Source organism: Cavia porcellus, unplaced genomic scaffold (assembly GCF_034190915.1).
Source record: "Cavia porcellus strain 051 isolate PalLab524CR breed Dunkin Hartley unplaced genomic scaffold, mCavPor4.1 scaffold_7, whole genome shotgun sequence".
Classification (NCBI taxonomy): domain Eukaryota; kingdom Metazoa; phylum Chordata; class Mammalia; order Rodentia; family Caviidae; genus Cavia; species Cavia porcellus.
The window spans coordinates 20847525-20869743 of NW_026947490.1; the positions used below are offsets into that span (position 1 = coordinate 20847525).

The window sequence follows — 22219 nt, forward strand, 5'->3', positions numbered from 1 at the left end:
TAGTGTTGTGGACACATTTCCTGCACTTTATTGTGTTTAATGCTAGGTGAATATCATAAAATAATATTATCAATACAGTGTCCTGACTAACTGCTCTCCTCACAGTCCGCCACTACAACACTCCAAACCCTCAGAGGTATTAAAGATTTATGTGCACTTTTGCACTTCCCATTTCGAGTTACCTGTGAGTCTTTGCAATTCATTTCCCCAGTGGTTTTTAGTGGATTCTCTGGAGATAGGCTTGCAAAGTGCTTACGAGGTATTCTCGCAAAACAGCAAGGTGTTTTAGACCCTGTGCCAGGAGACAAAGCATAGAATTTCCAAGGACACTACTGGTTGCTTATCTGACTTTCTTGAGCATGGCAGGTTCACATGAGAATTTGGAAAGAAAGGAAAAGCTATTATTCATTTTACTTTCTACCTCCTCCACCATCCTTTTTTTTCCTGGCACACACAATTAAATAGAAAAGAAATAACCCTCAAATGGTGGCGAATTCAACTACACTCGATAGGATAGAAGTGGGATGGAAGGAAATGAGTATACTCTGCATAAATAACTTTAAAACAAATCTAGACTGCGAGAAGGGAGCAGCAGGGAACTTCTCATCCAGAATTGGCTTTGCCATCTTTCAATGACAAGGAAGTAGTGTTTCCTACAGTCTCCCGATGTACCTTTTCATTTATTGACATTGGAGAGAGGCCTTGCAGCCTGGAGGTGCTGCATGTGGGAAGACAGAGTAGGGGGCTGATTTTCTTTTTCCTCCAAGTGTAAAGAAATCTCCAGGGATGCCATGGAGTAGGTCAGCAGTGCTGTGACAGGATAGGTTGCATCACTTCTTTTTCACTTCCAAATAAACTGTTTCTGGTACTGTGGGGAGCGGGGAGTGTGAAGTTGATTGCTTTGGTTGTAGGTTATTGAAGTTCAGAAAAGAATATGCAATTTCATCCACCTGTAACGTACAAGCAGCCTTCAATTAAATTACTATCATGGAACTTCATTGTGGCTGTCACCTCATTGAAACATTTAGCTTTGGAAAAGGGCTGATCTCTGCTTGCTGAAATGGTGCTGAATGGTCCTTTGAAGGGATAAATTATGGTGATGCTGTGATACAGTGGAATATGATAATAGCAGTGAGGAGGAACAAACCACAGACATATGCAACATGGGCGAATCTCATAAAACAACACTAACTGAAAGAACACAGGTGCCTACAAGGGTGTGCTGTTAGGATCAAGGTCATGATCATTAGTAGACACTACGAAGATTCTTTTTTGTGGGTAGACATATAGAGTCTTGATTGGGGTGATGTTTTCATGCGTGTGTTCATCTTGTGAAAGTTCACAACCTGTAACCCTATTCTTATGTGAACATTTTTTTAGTATGTGTGTATATTGCATGGAAAGCTTCAGTTGAAAAAAATCCTATAAAATTGTTATAAAGGAACCAGTACTGAAGGTCCCGTATAATGGAACTTATCCTTTGACAGTAACAGCAGGATCAGACTTTAGGTAGATAAAGGAGTAGGAAGTGGTGACTTCTTGTTTGGGGCATGGTACTAGCTGTTTTACGAGTTATTGCATGTCAACACTTCAATCTCCTTGTGAGCAAACCTGAAGAGTAAAGAGATGATGTTATGTGTTAAGGGTGAAAGAGTTACTGGTCTTCCCTGCTAAGAGTGACACATAGCCAAGGTGTAAATATTTCCAAAGTCCAAAGTTGCTGTGAAGTAGACTCATGGAAGTAATTAACCAATCCTTCTCTGATGCTCTATTGAAGAATTTAGGCCCAACTTGAACATATATCTGAGTCTTCAGGAACAACCCATTCTCCCCAGGAAAATTTCCATGAGAAAATGAGCCCGTGAGCATGGCTGTGATTACCTTGTCAGGGGAGTTATCAGAGAGGCCTGGACCTGGGGAAGCAAAAGCAGAGTTACTACACCATGGAAGTGCAAAGCTGATTTAAGGCCTTATGATTTAGCTGCAGGAGATAGCAGATTGTGGCTGTACTTGCTTCCCTTAGAATCTGTGGCCCAGACTGAGGGCATTAGACACAGATGAGTGGTGGGGAGTACAGACACGGGAGACCTCCAGTCACCTCTGATCATTTCTACTGGTTTGCAAGGCCTCGATCCCCTTCCCCACCATGTGTTTCTTAGCAACATGCTTTAATGGCAAGAAGGGGCAGTGAGGGCCCATAGCACCAGAGCACCCAGGAACAGAGGAAAGTTACAGTGAGGAAGTGCCCGCATCCATCATAGAGACAAAGGAGGAGTAATGTGAAGAAATGGCTCCTGGAGCCTGCCTAGCTCAGGGGAGTGAGCTTCTCTCCTGGCTGTGTCTCAGGGGACTCTTGTGACTAGGAAGGTTTTCAGGACCTGTGTCATCTTAGGGCTGGGAAGTACAGCACAATTGAGACTGGGCAGTGTAGTTGGTGAATCTAGGGTTCTCTGCGAGGGCAGGGCACATGGTCGAACATACTCATTCTGACAGGGTGAGTGGCTTTACTTACTGCGATGGTAGACTTGAGGGTTTGTGCTCTGTGAGATCATGCTGGTGGGTTTCCCTAAAAAGATATCAGAAAGTGTGACTGCTATTCCCATGTGCAGGGCCTTTGGTCCCTGGCTTAGCAAGGACACTGTCAACAGATAATTCCTTGACACTCCCTGATGTCAATTCATTTTACAGTTGGCGTTGTTTTTCCTCTTTGTCCTCATTCTTCATGCTCACCATAATTCCTGCTTCCTCCCTTCCTGTTTCCAGATGTCTAGTTTTTAGCTCTTTTTTTCCTGGTGCTGGAGTCAAACCCAGGGCAAATGCTGCTGCTGAGCTATATCCCAAACCTTGCGGATTTAGTCTTTGTTGACCCTTCTGTGCCTCCCTTATATATGTGCCTCTCCTATTTTGTTTTGCATAGGAAGAGTTTGTTTCTTCCCCCTTACGTTATTTACTGTCCAAAAGGATTTTGCTTTTTTATATTTTCTACTGAATTGCCTTGCTCCCTCATCCTGCTACTGTGACCAACAGAGTAAATTACTTACTGGCTGTGGGGGCTGTTCAGGCTGTGGGGGCTGTTCAGGCTGTGGGGGCTGTTCAGGCTGTGGCGGCTGTTCAGGCTGTGGGGGCTGTTCAGGCTGTGGGGGCTGTTCAGGCTGTGGGGGCTCTGTTGGCCCTGTTGGCTCCGTTGGTTTAATTTCTGCAGGTGCTTCGACCTTGGGTTGCTCACTGGAGGGATGAAGAACATAACTGAATCTGTTTCTTGAACCATGGATGAGAAAAACCATAGCCAAGAGACAGTGGAATGGAATACAAGGAGCATGAGGACAGGAGCAGGAAGACCCACTGGAGTTAAGACTGAGCAGCAGGAGTTTAGGAAAGTAAAGAGGAAGTCCAGACCCAAGTCGGAGGATAAAAGTGCTGTCCCCCTCCCCCAAGCACGGCAGAGAGCGTTGGAGGAAGAAGTGGAAAGGGCATCATACCCGCCAGTCTTTCTGTGAACCATTTTATATGCCACGACACTTATCAGAATCACCACAGTTAGAATTAAAATCATCATGCCCATGCCGGTCACCAGCGAGGAGCCAGCTGGCTCTGGTGTTTCTGCCTTAGCTGCCATGGAAAGGAAAGAGAAAAGGCAATGAAAATGAAACTGCTTTCTAGTGGGATGCCTTGAGACACAATTCTTAACATGATGTAGCTCTGTTTATTCCTTTGACAAGTACACGTCTTACGGAATGTGTTGCAGTGAGGTGACTGGCAGGCCTTGTAATGCGCCCCCCTTACTGGTGCTTTATCTTCCCACAATTCTATCCTGGCCTTTGCAGGTGCCTGAAGGCTTTGGAAATGTGAGGAAGGCTGATTGTTATTTCTGTATGTTGTAACTTCCTATTGTTTGTGGTTCCAACTTTTGTCTGGGGTTCTGTTTGTGCTGGCCATGAATATGTGCCTATCAGCTCTCTTGTGGCAAGGGCTTACTTGACAGCAGGCGCAGGTTATTGCGCACTCAGAATTCATCACCTCCTTTTCATAGAGACCATGCTGCCCACCGCGGTTAACAGGGGCATAAAGACGCCCAGGTCTGCAGGACACAGCTTTCCTCTGCTGGGAGACTTTGCATCGAGAATTCTTCATCAGCCTTTCATCAGCCTTGTGCCATCTGTCTGAGATCTAACTGCACTGCAGTCCTAAGTTTCTGTTTACACACAGTTTCTGTTTACACTGTTTCCCCTACATATAGATGAGATCTGCACCATGATCTGAGGACTCTCCTGGGGTCCCTCTGTGAGGTAGACATTATGTCCATTTTATGGATGACACACTGTGCTAAGACTGCTGAAAAGTTTACTTACCTTCATATGGCTCACAAGAAGCATATCTGGCTGTCTGATTTCAAAGCTAACAATAATAGTAGTAGTAATAGCAGATAACACTTATGGAAGTTTTATCTGCCTGTGCCATTTTCCTGATTGGCTGGTTATTATATGAAATATATGAAGCAAGTACTTTTATTGTGATTTACAATTGGGTTATCTGACTCTCAGATAAATTAAGAACCCTATGCAAGATGCTCACAGCAGTAGGTGCTTACATTTAAGAAACGTGATCCCAATTTAACAATCAAATAGGAGTTAGACATATAGAAAAAGAATAAACAAAAATGAAAACTAGTGGAAGGAAGACAATAAGGCTCAGGATAAACATAAATAAAACAGAACAGAAAAACAGTTGACAAAAATCAGTTAAATCAGAAATTGATTTTTTTTAAAAAGGTGGACAAAGCTGAGAAGCTTTAACTGGATTAACTAAGGAAGAGCAAGATTCAAATTACTAAAACGAGAAGTGAAGTAGACATTACTATCAGTTTTTTAGAAAGTAAGCATTTTAAGTATACTGTGAATAATTTTATAACAACAATTGGTTAACACATGTGGAATGTGCAGTATCCGAGAAGCACAAAGAATCATGAAGAAATAGAATGTAAGAATAGATCTGACTCTGGGAAAGCATTTGTTAAAATTCATTTGAAAAAAAGAAAACCAGAAAAAATTCAAACTAGGCTGGGTAGCATAGCAAACACCTGTAGTCTCAGCTCCTATGGATACTGAAGCAGGAATATTGTAAATTCAAGACTTATGCCGACAACTTGCGAAGACTCAGTCTGAAACACAAAATTAAAAGAACCGAGAATTTAGTTCAGTGGTAGAAACCTTTTGGGTTCTATCATCAGTACAAGAAAACAAAGCCAAAAAAAAAGAAAAAAAAAAGGAAGAAAGAAACAAAAAGAAAATGAAACAAAACAAACAACAAACTAGGAATAGAAATAAGTAAAAGACCTTGTATGAAAACCTACATAAATATCAGACTTAGTGGTGAAAGAATAAAAACTTTCCTGGTAAGATTAAGAGCAATACAGGTGCTTTACATTTAACTCTGTTCAATGTAGTATTAGACACCCTAGCAAGAGCAAGGCAGGAAAAAGAAATGAAAGACATCCGAATTGGAAAGAAGTTAACTTATATCCCTTTCCAAATGACAACTTATAGATAGAAAATTCTACTCCAAAAGTATTATCAGTAATTAACAAATTCAACATTTACAGACTAATGAAATCAAATGCAAAACTCAGTTGTATTTCTATATACTAAGCATGAGCAATATAATAGGACATTTTTTAAAATCCTTTTATAAGAGTATCCCAAAGAATAAAGTACTTAGAAATAAACCAAGTTGACTGTGGTGGTCCATGGCTATAAACCTAGTGCTCTAGAATGTTGGAGACCACTACCCAGCGGCTCTGAGCGGGATTTAAAATTAACTAATAGGTTTTCTGTGTTTATCTGCAACTCTGTCCTAGGCCTCAGCCTCTTGCCTGGCTACGGGAGCTGATTCATAGTAAGTGAACCTCTGTGAATTATTGGTCCTGGCTGAGGCCTATAATGGCCTGTGAGGCCAGAGATACCTCAAAGGGCAAGATGAGGCCATAGCTGTGGACCCTTGGCTCAAACATCAATTAAGTATTATGGAGACTGGAGCTGCAGGCATTACTCCTACAGTCTCACTCCTACCATGTTTTCATGATAAAACAGTTACACTGAATTGACTTGATTTGGAGATATTCTTGAAGTGACTCCTGAGGTCCTGCTCATTGCCTACGCCTTCCTCAGTTTCCCTGCCCCAGCTTGTTGTTGGACCAAATAAAGTGGGCAGTCCAGAGACGTCGTTGTCTTAGCCCTCAGAGACTCCAGCTCAGGTAAAGGGTTTTGACTCTACTGGAGCTCTAAAATCATATCACTTGTCTCATTTTATTTAAATCTCCGCCAGACACTTGTTTGGGAGTCAGAGCATCTAGGTCAGGACCTGATACTAGAAAGCTGACATAGAAGGATCACAAAGTCAAGTCTACCCTGGAAAATTTAGCAACTTAGTAATACTTATGTCCACAAAAAACAAAACAAAACCACCAATAACAAAAACACTGGCGAGCCAGCTCAGTGTAATAGCCCTGGGTTCAATCCTCAGTACTGCAAATCAGTCAGTTTTATCAAGGAGCTGAAAGACTAGTACCCAACAAAACTATACAACTTTGCTGAAAATATTAGAAAGTACATAAATGGGAATTATTAGAAAGTACATAAAATGTTTTTTGGAAACAAGGTCTTGCTATGTAGTTTGGTTTGGCCTCCTCTTCAATCCCCTCTGTAAGTGCTGGGACTACAGGTTTGTACCACCGTACCTTACCTATGCTTAGATATTGGAAGACTTAATGTGATTAAGAGACAGTACTACCCCAAATGATCTATAGATTTAGTGCCAGTCCTGTCGAAAGTTCAGTGAGATTTTCAGATAGTCATCATGGTGCATCCTGTAAATCCAGCACTGTGGGAGGATGAGGCAGGATGATGACAAGTTTAAGCCCAGCACAGGCAATTGAGCAAATTAGTGAGACCCCAAGCACAAAACGGGGTGGTGGTAGCAGTAGCTGGGAATGTAGCTAGTGTGAAGGCCTCAGTTTCAACCACCAGTAATACAACAACAAAAAAAAACAAAACCCAGGGACAGGTTTTGCAGAAATAGAAAAATCCATTCTAAAATTCATATGTAATCTTAAGAGCCCCAGAATACCCAATACAATGGTAAATGAAGAATAAAATTGGAGTCACACAGCCTGATTTCAAAATTTAGTACAAAGCTTTGGTATCAAAACAGTATGCTCCTGGCATGAATAAAGATACATAATCAGTGAAACAGATAAAAATATGACAAACGAATGCTCCCATGAATGGCCAAATGATTTTAAACTATTTAAAAACGTTAATTGTCATGTAAGAACACCTATGCATGGGGTACAATGTGGCATTGAATATTTTATATAGAATGTGTGACAACCAGATCAGAGCAATTGGTACCCATCACATCAGCCTTTATCATGCTTTGCATTGTGTACATTTAAAACTGTCATTGCTACTTATTTTGAAATACAGAATTAAGCACTGACAGATATAGTTATCCTGCTGTGCTACAGAATGTTAGAAGTGATTCTTTGTATACAACAGGACTCCAGTGTGCAAAGTATTTTTGATGAGGATGCTCGTATTGTTACATGCAGAAAGGTTTCTTTGACAAAGATGTTGAAAAACCTGAATCTCCATGCACATGAAAGAAGTTGAACCTTTACCTGACATTATAAAGTAAAATTAATTCCAAATGGGCCAAATACCTAAATGTAACAGCTAAACTGTAAAATAGTTACCAGCAAATAGATAGAAAACCCTGGTTATGTTGGATTTGGCAATGATTTCTTGGCTCTGAAAACCAAAGCACAGGCAACAACACTAAGAATAAAATAGGTAAGTTGGACCTCTTGAAAATTAAAAGGTTCTGTGTGTGAAAGGATGTTATCCACCTATGACCCAGAAATTCCTCTTCTGGATTTATGTACAAAGAATTTGAAATCATCTTTTGAAGAGGTAACTAAACTCCTGTGTTAAACACGGCATTATTTACAAGACCAAGATATGGAAACTCAGTGTCCATCGTGGATGAACGGATAAAGACAACATGGTCTGTGTACACAGAGGAATACTGTTTAGCCTGGAAAGGAAGTCTCTTCTGTGATTTCGGCAGCATAGATAAACCTAGTTTAGTGAAATAATCCAGGAACAGGGAGAGAAATAGTGCATGATCTCACCCATATGTGGAATCTAAAAAACACCAAACTTGAACTAAAGAGGAGAGTGATGGCTTTGAGAGATGGGGCAGCAGGGGAGGAGGCGAATGGGAAGTTGGTCAAAGGGTTCAAAGTTTCAGCTGGACAAGAGGAACGTGTTTTGAGACCTATTGGACAGCGGGACGGTTACAGTATATGATAATGTATATTTCAAAGTACTAACAATATATTTCAAATATCTTACCATACAAATGATAGATAAGAGGGGTGATGGATAATTATCTCAGTTCAACCGTTTTATATCATAAACAAATATCAAACAACCACATTGTAAATATCACACAAATGTTTTTCCTACTACAATCAAGCTTGGTGGCACATGCCTGTCTCCCTAGCACTGGGGAGGCTGCAGCAGAGGATCACTGTGAGTTCAAGGCCAGCCTGGACTACGTAGTGAGACCCTGTCTAAAAATGCAAAATAGTAAAGCAAAACTATTACAGTTTAACAAAAACAAAAAGTCCCAAACAATCCATGTAAAAAACAGACTTGAGCAGCCATTTCTCTAAAGAAGATATAAAAATGGCCAGTAAGAATATAAAAAGATGTGGAATATCATTAGTTATTAGGGAGGGGCAAATCAAAACCACCTCACACCCAGTAGGATATCTACCATCAAAACACAAGTCTTTTTGAGGATGTAGAGAAATCGGGACTTGTGTGCATGTGGGTAGGTGGGAATGTGAAATGGGGCAGTCACTGTGGAACTCAGTATAGGGCTTCCTCAAAAGATACTGTTTCTTATTTTGTAATTCCACAACTCAGTATCAACCTTACTGAAATCAAGAGTTTGAACAGGTATCTGCATATTTTTTCATGGACAGAATTATTAATCGACCAAACATGGAAACAATCCTAAAATCTATTGATGGATGAGTAAGTGACATGAAGTATACCCTATAAAGTGGTATATCCATACAATAGACTATCATGGTCTTAAAAAATAAAAATAAAGGAACAAAGTTCTGGTACATATTACAAAATGGATAGAGCCTTGAAGACATTATGCTAAGTGAACTAAATCAGACATGAAGACATATTGCATAATCTCCTTTGTGTGAGAGGCTTAGAATACAAATAAATACAGAAAGAAGGGGGTTACTGGAGGCTGTGCAGTGGTGGAATGGGGTGTTATTGTATATTGGGTATAAAGTGTTAGTGTGGTAAGATGAAAAATTTCCAGAAATGGATAGTGGCAATGTTACATAACAAAATGACTGTACCGAATGTCAAGGAACTGTGCATTTCAAAATGGTTAAAATAATAAGTCTTGTGTATATTTTACCACATAGCACAGGAAAGTTAACAGAAAATAGATTTTAAAAAATCTTGTGCAAGGTGACAATCAATGCCACACTCAGGATAAGAAACTGTATGGTTGGCTTCCTTGCATGCACGGATTTAAGCAACTATTGAGGTTTAAAACTCTTCAGAAAAAAGAATGGGCCCACATTAGAAAATGTACAGACATTTTTCTCTTCATTATTCTTTAAAAAGTGGAGCACAAGAATAATTTACCTTGCATTTGGTATTGGAAATAGTGTAGCCATGATTTAAAATATAGGAAAACTAAGTATGGTGGCTTATTCTGTAGACCTGGCACTCTGCAGAGCTGAGGCTAGAGAATCACAAGTGTGAGTACAGTCTTCCCAACTTGATAATCTAGTAAGACAGTCTCAAAATAAAAGAAGAAGAAATAGGCTGAGGATATACCTCAGCAGCACAATGCCTGCCTGTCAGGCATGAGATCTTGAGTTTGATTCCCTGTACCAAGGGGAAAAAAAGAAGGGATTAGGAATGTGGCTCTAGTCTTAATCCCTAGTAATACAAACAAACAATCAAAAATATGTAGGAGAATTCTCAGAGTCACATGTAAATGCTAACCCACTTCAACATATGGCATGAGAGTATCCACAGATGCTGGTGTCTGTGGGGCTAACTCCCTGTGAAGACTGAGGGGTGACTGTGGAGTCAGACCCAAAGATCATAACTACTTTGTGAGTCTCTTCACTATATTTGTGTCTCAACTGATACATTCCCTGTGGCTTTTATCCATCTTGCACATTATTGGGTGAGAAATTCTCCCCAGAAGAGGTAGGAGAGGAGAAGCCACTCACCAGTCACTTTTAACCTGACGGTTTCACTCCTGCTGGAACTGATACCATTGGAGACCTCACACTGATAATGCCCGGAATCCTCAACCTTGACAGGCTTGATGGTGATGGAGTTGCCTTCTACGGTCAGCTTCATTCTTTCTGTGAGCTTCAGACTATAGCCTTCAAATAACCATGATGTGGTTACGCCACTCTCACTTGAGACACAGTTCAGGACCACAGAATCGCCTTCTTTGAGATTGGTGCTGCTGGCGTGGATGGTGGGTTTCACCAAACTTGCTGTGGACAGAGGAGAGAATCAACTGAGCATGGGCCTTAGGCCTAGCTGTGCCCTTTCCTTGCATATTTAAACAAGTCTCTGGGCCACTGTGAGTGCTGTGAGGTGATTCTGAGGACCGCCCTGACTCTCCATAGAGGTTGCATGCCTAGGCTCAGGTGACAGTAAGGATCGGGCTATCCCTCCCTCTAAACCCAGCACACCCAGGGAGACCAATCAGTGTCCATCGACCTCTCTGAGGGATCCACATGAGGAACCTGTTATTAGCCAATCTGTCCAAAAATGTCATTGGAAGCTCGAATATTTTTTCCCATTGACTTTTTTTCTTTTAATTTAAGAAAGTCAAAGTGAAAGGTGGGAGGGCACTGTCTCCGCAGAGCAAGCATGGACAGAGGAAAAGAGCAAACAACAAGATAAAAGATTATCCTGAGCAAGGTAGGGTGGGCTATCATCAGGAAAGCCTCAATAGACACCCATTTACATTTTCTTTCTTTGAGACAAGGTCTCACGATGTAGTTCAGTCTGGCCTTGAGCTCACTTTGTCACCCAGGCTGGTCTCCTACTTGCAACAGTGCTCTTGCCTCAGCCTCCCAACTGCTGGGATTAAAGGCATGAGCCACCATGCTAAGCCTCCCACTGCCTTTTCCACAGTGTTTTGCAAGTTCTTTCTGTAACAGTAAAAGCTAAGTCACCTGTAGCCTGAAGAACATGTCACTTTTAAAGGACTTTGATTTCCTGACCAGTGGATTCAATGCCACAGTGAAGGAAATCAGCAGAGATAAATGGTCACAGTGTTCCCGAAAGACTGGCTTCATTCTCTCTGCAAACTTAGCCCTTTAGCCCTGTCCTTCCCTCCATTCAGGAGTTCACCGGGGAGCACCACTCTCCACGGTGGATCACCTGCAGGTACATTCTCAGCCTCAGACACCTGGAACATCAGAGCCAGTACCCAGCTCAGAGGCATCTGCCACAGGTGCACTTTTTCATTTCATTGCCTGCTGGGAAGGCTCAGTGCCCATTGGGGACATGATTTAGCAGATTCAGGACAGTTCACCCAGACCTTCTGCACCTGTCCTGTTCCATCCCAGATTGAGTAAGGGCAGAGCCAGTTCCTATATAAGACTGGAACAGAGCTGGAACAGAGCTCTGAGCTGCTGTTATTTGTCCAAGAGGGATTTCCTCCTCTGTTTTGGAGAAAAACAGTGCAAAGATGTATCAAAGCCCTGTGAGTTCCTTGTAGCTCACAGAAGAGGTAAAAAAGAGATGACAGAAGGGCTGACTTACTGAGGGAAAGAACGGATGTGACCTTAAAGATGTCCCCCATCCTAGTTTCTGTGTATCTCCAGCCACTCAGTGAGGCTTTGTGGGATTAGAAGAACAGTCTTTCTTTATTTCACACTGAACTCCAGCTCAGCCATGAGGAATTAGGAATCAAGGGGAGGACAGTCTTGAGGATGGGGCCAAATGCCCAGGGAGGATGAATATTTGCTTGTGTCTGGGGACACAGGCTAGGAAGTGACTTCTTTCCCATTATTTGAAAACTACCAAAACACTGCCCTAGGGTTGGTGCTATCACTCAAGAATGCACTTCCCAGTGACTGTAATATCCTTGAGAGCGCTCCTATTAAGGCCAGTGGCAGGGTTAGAGACAAGGCAGGTGTGAGATTCAATGTTATTTGCAGAGTTGTAAGGGACAGAAAGCTCCTAGGTGGATTGCAGGTGACTCTCATTGACAAGCGAGGAACACTGTGCAGGTGGGTTAGAGGCTGTGTGGCAGGAGAGGCTGAGGTTTGTCCTTGGATGGAAATGTAACTCTGGGGCAATATGATGGGGGCATCTGGGCCATTTGGGGTGAACAGAATAAAGTCACATGTGACTTCGTCAGAGGAATGGGGAAGCTTCTTGTATATAGAAGGCTGAGTGAGTATCCTTCTGAGCCATGTCACAATCTTGGTATGAAAACATCCCAACCAGATGAGGGGGTGCAGCTCCATGGCTCAGCACCCGCCTAGCATTCATCAGGCCCTGCTTCCATTCCCAGTACTATGTACACAGGAAAAAGTCCAGGTCGTATCCCTCTGTGTGGGCTGAATCTGAGTCCTTCCCCTGTTGTTAGATAACAGGTAGTAGAGTGAATCCCTACAAGCAAGTTAGGGTTAGGGTTAGGGTTAGGGTTAAGGTAGCCATTGCGGATTTCCTATCGTTTTGTGGTGAAGGACAGTAATGCTTTTATTCTTGGCTTTGATTGTTTTTTAGCCTGTTTTCTATTATTTCATTTCAATATGGGTGAAGGTACAGACAGCTATTTTGAAGAGAACAAGAGACATTACGATAGCCACAGTTGATTTTCCTATGTCTGACTTTGAAGGCCTGTAATGCATTCATTCTTTTGTTTTGATTGGTTTTACACTATTTAATTTTGTTTCCATTCATCGATTTTGAAGACATGGACCACTATGTCTAAGAGAACAAGAGACATTATGGTATCCACTGCTGATTTCCTGTTGTCTTGTTTTGAAATCGTGTGTTGCTTGCATTGTTTTCTTCTGATCTGCTTTGTTCTGTTCTGTTTTCCTTTGCTTTGCTTTGTTTTATATTTACGAAAAATGAAGCCCATTTTCTGGACCTAAGAGAGAGAGTGGGCTGGCCTCTGCCTCTGACCCTGCTTACTGGGTGGTTAGCTGAGACCACAATAGAATACAAGTTATGCACAGGAAACATTCAGGGAGACTGAGTCACTTCATTTAGAGGTCACTGCATTCTCAGTTTCACACTCATAGGATCCTGTGTCATTCCCTGTGACAGTGAATAAAGTGAAACTCCGGATGCCGTCAGACAGTTTCAGCCTATCATCATCTTGAAGGATCTGACCATTTATCCACCACAGGAAGGTTGTGTCCTGAGTCTTGGATTCACATGTCAGTGCTATGGCTTCCTCACTCTCCCCAGGGCTAGAGTTGTTGATTGTGATGTAGGGTTTGAGCAAGATCGCTGTTCAGAAAACGGAGAGATGATTGCCTCTTGTGGTACCTTTGGTCTGGGCAAAGGCATTTTCCACCAGAGTGGAGCTGTCTCACCTCTCAGTCAACTTGAGTCCTTAAAGGACCAGAAAAGAGTGCATTTTACAGGCAGGTGCATGAGGACCTGAGCACTCAGAGGACACGAGAACAACTACATTTTGTCTGAAAAGGGCATATGCCTTTTCATGTGGGAACCAAGCTGCAGTATTTAGTCATGGATAGACCCCAGGTGCCTCTCCTGTCCTCACTGCCAGCCACCTGGTTTGCCATGTGTCATGTATGTGCTGAGCCCTCTATCTGCAGAGCCCTCCACTGCTCAGATTCAGGTGTTTTCTCTCAGGCTGTGTCTTGCAAGGCTGTGCTCCAGATGAGTCATAATGGGATCTGCCACTGGGCTTAAACTTACAGAAGACCCCACAGCCCGGATGGAGGATGCTTGTGTGCAGAAATCACACACAAGGGGAGCAACACCAAGCCTGGTATTCAGCTCAGGGGTCAGCTTGAGCCCATAATGCAGAGAGATTCAACCCAGGGGTTTCATGGTGACTGACAGGAACATGAGTCTAATAAATGATCTAGGACATTGGGAAGGGGACAAAGTTTAAAACGCTGAATCAAATTCTTGTTCTTGGTGTTTAATGTCCCTATTGCCACTGTAGGTGGTAGATGAAGACACTAAGGGCTTTGACAGATTTAGATAGCAATTTCAGACATTAAATTATGTCTCTGGGGATTTTTCATTTCTGTCCTTGGATCTAATTCCAATTACTTAAAGAAGTATTTCTCTAGGAGAACTATCGCAACATAGGCCAAGCCCTGAAAACTTTTCGGGTCACATCTGAATAAAAGATAGTTCCTGAAATCAGTTTGCAACTAGCTGCTCCCTGCTGAGGAGCCCTGTGAGCCTGGTTGGGAGGACAGACCTCATCAGAGGGGAAGTTGGAGGCATCCCTACTGTAAAATGAGGAATGATAGCAACTTCCAAGAAGTGGCACATCACTTTAGTAACACTGGAAGTCCACCTTCCCAGTTCCTTTTGGGAATGAGGCAAAGCAGGCAGGAGCCCAAGTAGGCATGTAAAATTTCCTGTCTTTTCTTTTGACCCCAGGAAGCACCACTAGGGTTTTATTAAATTCTTCCAGATCAGACCAGACTAACTAAAAATACCATGGCTGATGAATCTACAGGATCTGTTTGTGATGATGGTGTCATGGGGACACAAGTGTGAATGACACAGGTACCAAACTCCTAAAATAGTGCTTGCGAGGCCAATGTCCTTAGCAGGAAGGGGTGTGGAACTATGAAGAGATGTGAGCCCCACATGGGGAGCAGGATGGAGTCAGGAGTCAGATAGGTGGAAATAGCCTGGAGTTTTGGGTTTTGCAGTTCTGTCCCTCTGCCTCTGATCCCCCCAGCTGAGTCAGCATAGACAGAGAATATGCTGGGACTTATCTTGTGGCCTGTGCTCCCTATGTAAGGAGCAAGTCCCAGTGCAGGGCTCAGTAGAGGCCCCACCCTAGCAGGGGTCATTGCCTCATGACAGAGCCTTATGGGCCACCTGCTGTGACTGATTTCTGTGACCTTTTCTTTTGTTCAGGAGGGTGGGTCTAGCCCCAGGTGTTAGTGACAGGAAGCTGGATCATCAGCCATGAGCCTGGGGGAAAGAATGCAGCAATCTGTAGTACAGAAGCTGAAGTGACCAGAAGATTTGGACAGAGAAAGAGCTGAGAGAGCCAGAAATGCCCATGGCAGGGAGCAGTGCAGTTTCAGTGACATCACAATCCCCAGAGACCAAGAGACTCACAAGCTGCCTCTGAGCCAATCAGAGCACTCCTGCAAGGCTTCTCACAGCCCAGCAGTTCCAGCATCATTATGTGAGATGGCTCCTGGGGTCGCTTCAAAAGCAGGGGATCACATGAAGAGAAAAAGTACCTCAGCCTGTGAACAGGACAGGAAGCTACTGTGGCTAGAAACTTTCAGGATGCTGTGTGGAAATCCCAGTCTCTGAAAGTGTCTAGGTTATTCACTGATTGCTTATTTTTCCTCTCATTCATCACAATACTGTTGACTTGGCTGTGAATCTTGGGCATGTTGGTTTCACGATCCAGTGCAGAGAAAGAGAACAGAGCCATCTCTTTGATACTCCAGGGAAGCGATCCTCAACACGTCAGGAAGATAGGACTCTCTAAGTCTAATGAGGGTGGCTGTGGGTTGGTCTCCTGAGCACAGAGCGCTGAACATTGCATTGAAGCAGGTGATTTAATTCTAGAGTAAAAATTGATTAACTCTATATTTGATTTCATTAGTCTAACCGGACTCTGTCTGAGCTGGTGATGATTAAATTTTAAGAAACATGAATCAACAGCTGGAGTCGGGTTCACAGACATCTAAGAAATCTTCCATGGTGGAGATCACAAGGCTGTGTTTTTGGGCATAGATAGGTAATGCCTCTGAGATGCTATCCCTGGTGTGTGTGACCTTGGTCCAGAAATTGTATTTTGTTGTGCCTTCGTCTCTCATTTATAGGATACACAGGAAATGGTATCTGGTTTGCACGTTGTGGGTAAATTAATCTGAAATACTCACATTTATGTGTCATTGGCCTACAGTAGTTGCCCATTTAGGCACGTATTACTTGTAGAATGAATTGGAGCAGTTCAAATTGGAAAAGGAAATTCGAGAAGTCTCATTCTCCTGTGTTCTTGCTCTTAGGAACACTGAGCTTCCTGTGGATTCTCACGAGTCAGTCAAGTTAGTTAATGGCTTCAGGCACCTGCATACCTGTGCTATCTATGCCAAGTCTTAGAGAAAGGAAGGCCCAGGTGCACTTACACATATGTGGGTCTTGTGTTTGTGCACTTTCTGCGGTAAAGACCAGCTGTCGAGAAGTATGAGATTCAGACAGCCACTGAATTACTGCCTGCCATCATTCCTAAACAGTGGGTCACACTACCTCTGAGCCCAAGATCCACGGGATCACCCTAGTGAGGGTCTTGGGACAGAGGTCTGAAGCAAGGGATTGAAGTGTCCTTCAGGTCAAACCCTGCATGAGATCCTCAATGTCACATAAAAAGGAAGTGACTTTGAGGATGGATTGAGAGGCTCTCCTTGGGTCAAGTTACTCCACCCAATTCTCCTTGCTTCTGCAAAGTGGACTCAGGTAAAGGATTGCAGTCTATTGAAGGTCATCTCCACTGTATGCATTATGCACTGTGGGATCAAAGCCCAGCATAGGGATGAAATGTAGCAGGGTTGGGGCACCATCCAGGACTGACAGTTTTCTGTGTGAAGTGAAATTAACCCCATCCCACATCCAAGGTCAGTGAGAACAACTCACAGTTTATGCGGAACTCTTCGGTCACCTCATGAGATACATCATTTTAAAATATGAGTTGTATGCTGTAGATTATTGGTCACCTCCGGTGACATTCAGGATCACCAGGGATCCATTGGGGTATATTGTCTCTCGACTCTGTATGCTTCCCCTGTAGTAAACTCATTCGTGGCTCTGGAATATGTTATAATCAATGTGGTGGGTGAAGTCGTTCCCCCACTGTAACACTTATACTCTGAAGTTTTCACTGTCAAATTGTAGAGTCGTAGAAGAACATTTCCCCCTATATTAACAGTCCCAGGCAGTATTTCAATACCTGATTGGGCAGTGGTAGGTGGGCTCCAGAAGGTCAAAAGTGAGGCTAGAAGAGAGACAGAGAGAAATTCATCAAAGTGGAAACTGTTGGATGGAAAGATGGAGCCCTGAGTCCTGAGATGTTTTCATTGCTTAGTTTGACTGTTGCAGGCATGCGTGTCTCTTACTAAGCTATGGTCAGCAGTGGGACTTCGCTCCTTCCTTGCCCTTGAACTTGTCATTCCCTCTGTGTGGAACACTCTCCCCCAGGGGTCTGCATGGCTCACTGATCACTTCCCTCAGACCCTGCTCCCATTGAGGGCAGCTTGGAGACGCCTGTCCTGATCCCTCATACAGAGATCTGGTTCTTCGATTTCTCACCTTTTCCTGCTTTCTTCACTCAGTGGCTCTTTTCAACACCTGATTTCCCCTTCTAGATGTCTCTATTTGATCAGTTTTCTTCCCTCTGGGACAAACGCTCAGCGAGCACAGGGCGCTGTCTGATTGTTTTGGATCCAAGGGTCTGGAACAACCTCAGATACCATAGAAGAATAGCGATGGCTCTGAGAGCCCTGTGTGCCCAGGGGTTTGTTTGCAGTTTCTGGGGGGGGGGGGGTGCGTGAGCACAATGCTTCATACCCCAGGTGTGATTTTATTGGAGTCACTCTGACTCTGTTGTTGACATCAATAATCAAAATATAGTGGCCTGACAGGTTTTGTTGCTGATGTCCTAAATCCTGAGCAGGGCAGGCTGAGCAGGGATCACTGGGAGATCAATTCCAGCTTGGGCTACATGGATAGTTCAAAGGTAGCCTGAACTGCATAGTGAGCCCATGTGTCGATGAAAAAAAGAAATGTGGCCAGTGATTATTAACTTGTAACAGAGAAAAATGGAGCTTTTCTTCCTCCTTATTTAATACCCATGCACTGCAAGTTTCCTGTTCCTCAGGCTTCTGATCCTCTTTTGTGTTCTCTCCCCTCCTGCTCCAAACAGAAACCTCTGTCATCTCAGACTCCCAGTTTATCAGCAGACCCAGTGAGTATTTAGGGGTCCACCCTCTGGTATATCCTCCCAGGGACTGTCCCCTCTCACCTGTAAAAAGGAGCCCCTGCCAGGGAACAAACCCTCTGTGGAACGTGGCTGTGTGGGACTCCATGGTCTCTGCTGCCTGCTTTGTCCTCCGTCTGTGGAGAAGAGCTTTGGCTCAAACATAGACTCCCAAGCAGGCTGCTCAGGAGGGTCATCTCTACTGTGCTGTCTCCCTCTGAGCTGAGCCTCCTCCCAGGGAAAGGGCAGGCTTCAGAGTCATGTGATGTGGGGGTGGACTCCATGTCTAGAAAGCCTGGTTCCCTCTTTCCCATTGGGTCCATCCTTCCCTGTATATTCCCCATTTTCTGTACGAAATTACATTACCACGGACCACACTTTGGGTCCAAGACTCTTGGGGACTCTGTCACCCAAGACGAGAACTGGTTCAACTCCTTACTGGCCTCTGCACTGTCCTGACTTTGAGGATATCTACAGCCTCGAAATTCCCTGGTGTTCCCAAATCCAGAGCTGTGTTTCCCTATGATACAGAGAAATCCAGTTGAGCATCAGTCCTCCCCTGGATTTTTGTGCATTCTGGGAAGGTAGAATGTACTGCCTGGAGAGAGATGACAGAGATATCTCTACGGGACAGAAAGGGACCAGCTGAGTGATGAATGGTGAGTGGTGAGGGGGACTTACCCTGTGTCTCTGGTGTCACCAGGTGGTCTCTGATCAAAGTTTCAGGAGGAGCTGAAGTTCTGGGTGGGCAGGGATGGAAATGACCCGCATGTCCTGTGAAGGAAGAAGTGTGGTGGGAATAGTGGCTGTGGGCAACCCTGGTGTCAGTGGCAGATTTCTGGGACAGTGCCCCTCTCGAAAAGTCTGTGCTGCAGTGTGATCTGTATCCTCCCTGAGTGAGTTGCTAGCTCCCTGTCCTCTGGCCTGCTGAGTCACCTGTGCTCATACCTTCTCTGACCCCAAGGGTACTGCCAGGAATGAGGGGCCATGCTGAGACTCTTGACATAAATGGATCCTCAGAGTTCCAGAAAGGAGTGGTTGGGACAAACCATATATAAGATAGGAACCCAGAAGTGCCCTTGGGGCTATGGATGGCAATCAGCATGCATCTGCTCCCAAGCCTAAGCTAAATTCACTTTCCAGGAATGGTTTTCCTGAGTGTGAACTGTGTATGCTGATGTCTCCCCCTGGAGATCATGAGGGACTCGTTGCCAGTGTTAGGGGCTGTGGCAGGGATGTTGACCATGCTCTAACTGGCTCTCACTGAATATTAAATAACTCCTCCCTCTATGAAGCTATATTGATACACTTGTCAGAAATCATGTGAGCAATTTTCAGGGATTATTCTCACAATCTACCCAGATAATTTGTGAATCTTCATGCAAGCCCCATGTCATTTTATTACTGTAGCACTGCAGTGAGTTCTTATGTTGTTTTCTATGTAAGAGTCATAGATACCTCTGAGTCACATTTTTGTTGAAATCCATAGAAAGATCGATTCATTTCTAAAGTAGTGAGGTCACTGTATACGCCTGGTCTGGAACTTCTGGTGTCAGGTAATTGACCCCCCCGCCCCCACTCACACACACACTCCATTAGGCTTCAGGACATCAGTGAGTCTGAGCCAGGCTGGGTTTTGCCCTCCAGGGCCATTTGGCAGTGTCTGTTGACATCTGTGATTGTCACACCTGAGGGAGGGAATGCTCCTTGTCTTACTGGGCAGAATCTCTTGATGTTGCTAAAAATCCACAAGGCACAGGTAACCCCACAAGTTTGAGCAGCCCCAAATGTCAGTGGAAACTGAAGAGTGCCCTGCACCCTTCCCTGCCTACCTAGAAGCTTCCCTCACCTGGCTTCTTCCCATTCTTCCCTTAGCCCAGCTACCTCATCCCCTCTCCCTCATTTGACTTGCATTCTCTGCACCTGCCCTTTGTCCAAGCCCAGCTTCACCTCTCCCCTCCCCTGGCCCTTTTGTACCTCTGGAAGGACGCGTCCACTAGAGGGCTCAATGCTGTGCCCTAAGCTCCTGTGACCCTGGCCTTCCCAGAGACAAAGGCAGCTGCCCCGCCCCATTCCTCACAAAGTCTCCAGGGTGAAGCCTTTGGGTCAGTTGCTAGGGAGCCAGGTTGGAAGCTCCCTGGAGGAGGCTGTGGCATGGACTGGTGGTACAGGACCAATGCCTGGGTGTGCATTGCTGTGGGAGTGTAGGCTCTTGATATATTGGGTTGACTGCTAAGGGCCACAAGTCCTCTTGTGACCACCAGGGACAATGACTGGGAGTTTCTGTCTTGAAAGGCTTTCTCCTAGGATGTGCCTGTGTGCCCAGGCAGGGCTGCTGTGGATTGATCTAGACTGGACCTTCTGTGGATTCCTCCATGCATGGGGTCCTCTATCACGTGGACAAATCAGGAGTAATGGGGCAGTCGCTGGGGCAGGTCTCCTTATGGCCTGTGGGGCAACTCTGCAACACATGGTCCACACTCAGAAAAGGACTTCCCTGAATGTGAGCTTCACTTGCACTCAGGATGTAGAGATGCAGCCTGATTACCATCCCTTGCCCCAGAAACCCTGCTAGGGACCTCTCATATCTTGCCTACTCTTTCGTGCATGTCTGAGGACCCTGGCTTGTCAGGGGTGCTTATGTAGCCTGCACACATTTGCAATGACCCATAAATTAAGGGGATGGAGTGACCACAGTAGAGTCAGAAAGGAAGTGGGGAGAATACATCCAGGGAGGACATAGACAGTCCCAACGTATAGTTCAGTCCGTGCACATAGAGATTGAAGGTGTCCCTGAAACCTTACCCTACAGATGGGATTGCCCCCAGTCACATCATCTACCACCTCAGTCCTTCCTGTCTCTAAATCCTTGGACCTCAAGGGTCTATATTTTAAGTATAGATTAGTAGTTGAGTATTTGAGGAGGATGCGTTTTTATTTATTTTGTTTCTTGTTTGTCCTTTTGAGACAGCATTTCTCTATGCAGTTCAGGCTGACCAGGGGCCTGCAGTGATCCTCCTACCTCAGCCTCCTAAGTGGGGAGATGATGTGCACCACCTGACCTTGCCACCTTGTATATGTTTCTGTACATCTTCCTCAAATATTTTTATTGGGTGGTACTGGAGATTGAACTCAGAGCTTTTACACTGAGTTACATCCCCAGCCCATTCTCAATTTTGAGGTATCGTTACCTCATGTTTCTTAGACTCAGCTCAAAGTTGAGGTCCTCCTGTCCTGGCCTTCTACATGGTTGAGATTACAGGTGTGTGTCACCTGGCATTGTAGAGACTGTAAAATATCACTGCAAATGTTAGATGACCAGCATGTGCTGTCTTAAACATTTTAAGAATATAAATAAATGCCCCTAATTATAGTCATTTTACAACAATTGCTGCAATACCCAGAATTTCTCATATCTGAACTGGAAGTCTAGCTATTAATGAGTAACTCCTCATTCCTTTTCATCCAGCACCTGGTAGCCTGTAGGCTACTGAATTTGCCTCTGGGAATTGTCCTATTCTAGGTATTTCATATAAATTAAACTATATAAACAGGTGCCATTGTCGTTCTTGCTTCTTTTCAGGTTTCCCCACGTTGGAGCTGGCATCGGAACTTTGTTTTTCATGGCTAACATTCAAGTGCATTTATGCACCGCACTTATTTAGGTTTTCATCCATTTGGCACACTTAGGGTGTTTCCCCAAGATGCCTGTGGCAAAGGCTGCTGTGGACCGTGTTACCATGCAGGAAACTATTTGAATCCCTGTTGCATTCTGCCTGAACACCCTGGTGACCTGACAGCTAGGCTCTGTTTTCTACAGTGGCTACTATTCCTTTAAGGAATGTGTGAGGCTTCCAGTTCCTGAGGTTTCTCCAACACTCTTTGTTTAACTTTGTGTTAAACCATT

At 44.1% G+C, this 22219-nt stretch overlaps 1 protein-coding gene across 1 annotated transcript; it reads right to left on the reverse strand.

The window, feature by feature from the left end:
* Nucleotides 1-673: 673 nt before the first annotated feature.
* On the reverse strand, nucleotides 674-20402 carry LOC100721290 (carcinoembryonic antigen-related cell adhesion molecule 21-like). Its single transcript, XM_063252837.1, has 10 exons — nucleotides 20290-20402; nucleotides 18994-19086; nucleotides 18358-18449; nucleotides 17287-17331; nucleotides 10343-10618; nucleotides 3480-3609; nucleotides 3042-3225; nucleotides 2513-2566; nucleotides 1882-1913; nucleotides 674-950 (listed from the first exon to the last, which is right to left on the reverse strand). The coding sequence occupies exons 3-8, from the start codon at nucleotides 18419-18421 to the stop codon at nucleotides 2549-2551; spliced, it is 717 nt and encodes a 238-aa protein (XP_063108907.1). The 5' UTR covers nucleotides 18422-18449; nucleotides 18994-19086; nucleotides 20290-20402; the 3' UTR covers nucleotides 674-950; nucleotides 1882-1913; nucleotides 2513-2548.
* Nucleotides 20403-22219: the final 1817 nt, after the last annotated feature.